This window comes from Cryptotermes secundus, unplaced genomic scaffold (assembly GCF_002891405.2).
Source record: "Cryptotermes secundus unplaced genomic scaffold, Csec_1.0 scaffold1381, whole genome shotgun sequence".
NCBI classification, from domain to species: domain Eukaryota; kingdom Metazoa; phylum Arthropoda; class Insecta; order Blattodea; family Kalotermitidae; genus Cryptotermes; species Cryptotermes secundus.
This window is the reverse complement of record NW_019739982.1, coordinates 39504-43907: the sequence shown is the minus strand read 5'-3', so window position 1 is coordinate 43907 and position 4404 is coordinate 39504. Positions and strand designations below refer to the sequence as shown.

Here is a 4404-nt window from a genome sequence, read left to right as displayed (position 1 = left end):
TATATATTGGCTTCACGTAACAACTGACACTATTGCACCACTATCCCGTGCCGCAGGGATATGAGTGTCAGTTGTTTATACTCCGCTTACACCAAGTCTTACTCTTAATATTCCAATTTAAGCACTAGCTTAAATTGGACGACTTCAACTACTACTACTGAAAATTCACAAAATTGTCCATGTTTCCCCCAGTAACAAGAAGAAGAATGGTGCCATGAGAAGTGTTGCGTGTGTGCTAAGCATAAGATTAGAAAAGAAACAAGTATCATGTGTGCAGGCTATGGTGTGGCTCTCTGCAAACTTTCATGTTTCAGTGTTTATCACACGAAGAAAAACTAATAAAGAGGTATGGAAAGGCATTTATTGCATAAAATATTGTATTTTAATTAGTTCCTGAAAATTTCGTTTTTAAAAACCAATTTTTGTTGAAGTTGTTTAGGAAAAAGTAACTACGTGCATTTTAGCGACATAAGGTTTAAAGGGCCTGCCAGGACAGGGGTGGGATTTAAATACCCTTCGCGCCAGTCAAAGAGTTAAACTGTTTCCAATTTATGATACATCCACTCCCCCATATATCTTCATGGTGTAGTGCTTAATTAGTTGAGCACAAGGACAACTTTACCTTTACTTTACCTTTATCCTGGCCACACCATAGCTCAAGCGGTTAGTCGATGGCTTCCCACCGCGGTGGCCCGGGTTTGATCCTGGGTCTGGTCAAGTGGAATTTGTGATGGACAAAGTGGCGCTGGGGCGGGTTTTCTCCGAGTACTTCGGTTTCCCCTGCCAATCTTCATTCCACCAAATTCTCCATCATTATAATCACCTGGGGCAGGCTACAATAGGCCAATCAGTGGCCGCCGTGCCGTGTTGACCCATTTGGACTCCACCCCCACTAAGCAAATTTTTTTTACCTTTATCCCCCTATGGTTGTAAACTGTTTCCAATATATGGTACATCCACTCCCCCATACATCTTCATGCTGTTGTGCTTAATTAATTAATCACAAGGACAACTTTACCTTCACCTTCACCTTACCTTCATCCCCCTAAGGTTGAGCTGTAATTCTGGGGCAGTCACAATGATATATAATGGTACAGGTCAATGTCTATAACTCTGTCAGTCTTGGAGGAAATATGAGGACCTCATTGGCTTGAAACTACATTGCCTTTCAACCCAAAATACTGCACTGTTCATAGTCACTGCAATTAATTTTCGTAGTATGAAAGTGAAGTTGCCTCCTTTTCTTGATTGTGATGTTGTTTGTACAATAGCAAATCTGTTTTGGTGTAGCATGAATTGATAAAGAATGTTGTGTACAATGAACTGCTGCAATGTGAGTTACAAATAAACATGACAATTTCAGTAGGATTTGAGGTTCCCACAGTGGTGATTTTAAAATTATAACTCTGTATGACATTTCAGGTTTACTGTATTGCAGTGAACGTAGAGACAACCCCCATCTAGCTAGTGCTAGTAATGTTCCCACCTCATGACTCAAGGTACGCGGGTTCAAACCTGGCGGAGGTCGTGGAATTTTTAAGGGCGGAAAAATTCAGGGAACAAGTCCTCCGGGAGGAACTTTAAGCCATGGGTCCCGTGTCGTAGGTTTACAGCATGTAAAAGATCCTAATGTCTCTAGGAGACCTCTGAGCAAAATTAGGCAACAATTTCCTGCCCAAGTAGTTTCCAATGCCTCTGGTATATGGGGAAAATATCAGGTACCGACGGCCGACCTCGTTGGCTGAACGGGGCTGATAGCGGGCACCAGTACCGGTAGGGTATGGGGACAGTAGAAATTAAAGGGGGACGCACATTGGACCAATAACTGGTCTAAGTGCATGGGGAAACCAACCCCCTCTAATAATGATGATTGATGATGATGATGATGATAGCTACAACTGTAGACGAATGGCTCTATTATCTTTTGGCTGATGGATATAGGCACTTGCATTTGTGCATGGGCATTGTTGTATTATTAAATATGTTGAAGCTATTGAAATGCTGTCCTTATGTGATACAGACAGTTTACCACTTGCAGGTTGGAGATCTTGAAGTATTGAAAGCAATTACTCTAGCTTTTTGTAAAGATAGGAAGACTCCGCTGCTGATAGGGTCAGTCAAGTCAAACACAGGACACACTGAAGGGGCATCAGGTCTTTGTGGTGTCATCAAAGTCATCATTGGCATGGAGACTGGCTTCATACCCCCAAATCTCCACTACAACAACCCCAGAGAGGGAGTTGAGTCACTTATGAACGGACAGCTGAAGGTGAATATTGATATCACAGCACACTGAGTTTAAAAGCTTGTAATATTCTGATATTGTCACTTCATTCTTTTAACCATTCCATTGTTATGGATGCAGTGGTAGTGGCATACTCAGGCATGTGCTGTGCTGCATATGTAAGGACATGTGTAACATTGACTTTGAGTTTGAGGAGTTATGCAAAGCACTTACAACACTTGCTTCTTAATATTTCCAGGTATGATCTTACATACTATTGACATGCTTGTAATGCTTTGAAATATATTTTGTTGCTAGTTAAATTTACTTTGCTCCTGAGCATTTAAGTAAAGCTGTAGCCTTGTGTTCAGGAAGTGCTGTTTCTTCTACAGAAGCTTAGACATTGGAATTTCAGAGAATATTAGGCTGCCCCGTGCCGTACGCTCCCTGGTTCAGTGTAGCCCCAGTCTATTTGCATGCATTCTCACTTCTGTAATTTTGAGTAGTTGCAATTAGCTCATTTGTGCTTCATTGTAGGAAGTATATATTTGTAGTCTGCTAAGCAGGCAGAGGCTAATAAGTTCCATTTACCACAACCAAGCACAAGTGTTGCTTGTCATAGGTGGTGACTAAGAAGGTTCCATGGACTGGTGACCTCGCGGGTGTCAGCTCCCTTGGATTTGGAGGAGCAAATAGCCATGTTATATTACAGAGGAATCTGAAAATAAAAGTGAATGGTGGTGCCCCTGCTGATTCTGTTCCACGCCTTGTTGCATCTGGACGTACAGAGGAGGCAGTTGATGTCATTCTGAAGGATGTAAGCTTGTTTCATTTGCAGCATCATGTTTTGTACAGCAAAATTTTGGAACTTGCTATCTATAGTATCTAACTGCATGAAGCAGAATCCTTCTTTAGAAGCTAATGCTGTATACCAGTGGTTCTGAAACTGTGGGGCGCGACCCCCAGGAGGGGGGCGAAGGGCTTGAAAAGGGGGTGCAGCATACTTTCCTACAGATAAAAATTAAAACTGTCCTAAATCAATTAGAAAAGTAACAAAAATAAAAATACATATAGAAAAGCTTTTGATGACTACAGGCTTTAATTATCATGAATTTTAAAATAACTAATAATTATTCTCTTTACCAGCAATTATAAAACGCGTATGCCAGAGACAACGTTGATAGTTCGGCAGCAGCCGCATCCTCTTCCAGGCAGCACTGTACATGTGCAGCTGAAAGCAGCGACTTATGTTATCTCATTGGCGCCTGTTGGGCAGGGAGAAGGCAGTTTGTCGCCAGACTCAGTGGTGATCGATGGGTATGCCTGTTTGATATTGTGTTCTTATGCGTTCAGTGTTTCAGTGCAGTTGTGCTGATTTGTTTACCTCTTGAAGTTGACTTGATTATGAACAATTGATCATGAAGCGTTTCCTGATTAGTGATAGTAATGAAGACACCAGTGCTCCTTCAAGTAGTGGTAAGAAAGAAGCTACTCGGAGTGTGAAAACAAGAAGGTATGATGAGAACTATTTATCGCTAGGCTTTACGAAAGCTGTGATCAATGATGAAGAAAGTCTGCAATGTGTAGTCTGTCTAAGTATTTTAGCTGCAGATATTATGAAACCTAATAAATTAAAGAGACATCTTGAAACCAAACATCCGAAGTTTACAAATAAACCAAAAGATTTTCTCTAAGAAAGCTTAGTGGTTTAAAGTCCACCCAACAGAAATTTTCTAAAACAACAAATGTGACTTCTAAGGCACTTTTAGCCTCTTACCAGGTTTCTCATAAAATTGCTAAATGCAAGAAACCACACACAATTGCAGAAACACTGATTTCACCAGCAGCGACTGACATAGTATCAACAATGTTCAGTGACTCTTCTGTTCAACAATTGAAAAATATCCCCCTCTCTAATGACTCAGTTTGTAGAAGAATTTCAGACATGCGTGATGATTTATGTCAGCATTTAATTGAGAAGTTGCATAACAAGTGCTTTGCACTTCAAGTAGACGAAGCGACTGATATTCATAAAGATGCTCATTTGATTGTGTACGTTCGTTTTTTGATGAGTGTAATATGCGAGAGGAATTGTTTTTCTGTGAGCCTATCTTGAAAACAGCAACAGCTCAAAGCCTTTTCGACATGATTAATGCCTTTTTTAATGAAAATGGGATATC

General features: G+C 40.7%; 1 protein-coding gene across 1 annotated transcript in view; it reads left to right on the top strand.

The window, feature by feature from the left end:
- The window catches only part of LOC111872264 (fatty acid synthase), an 89528-nt gene that overhangs the window by 49225 nt on the left and 35899 nt on the right, over positions 1 to 4404 (top strand). Inside the window, 2 exon segments of the mRNA XM_033754631.1 lie at positions 2039 to 2269; positions 2847 to 3041. Coding sequence (XP_033610522.1) covers positions 2039 to 2269; positions 2847 to 3041 — 426 coding nt within the window.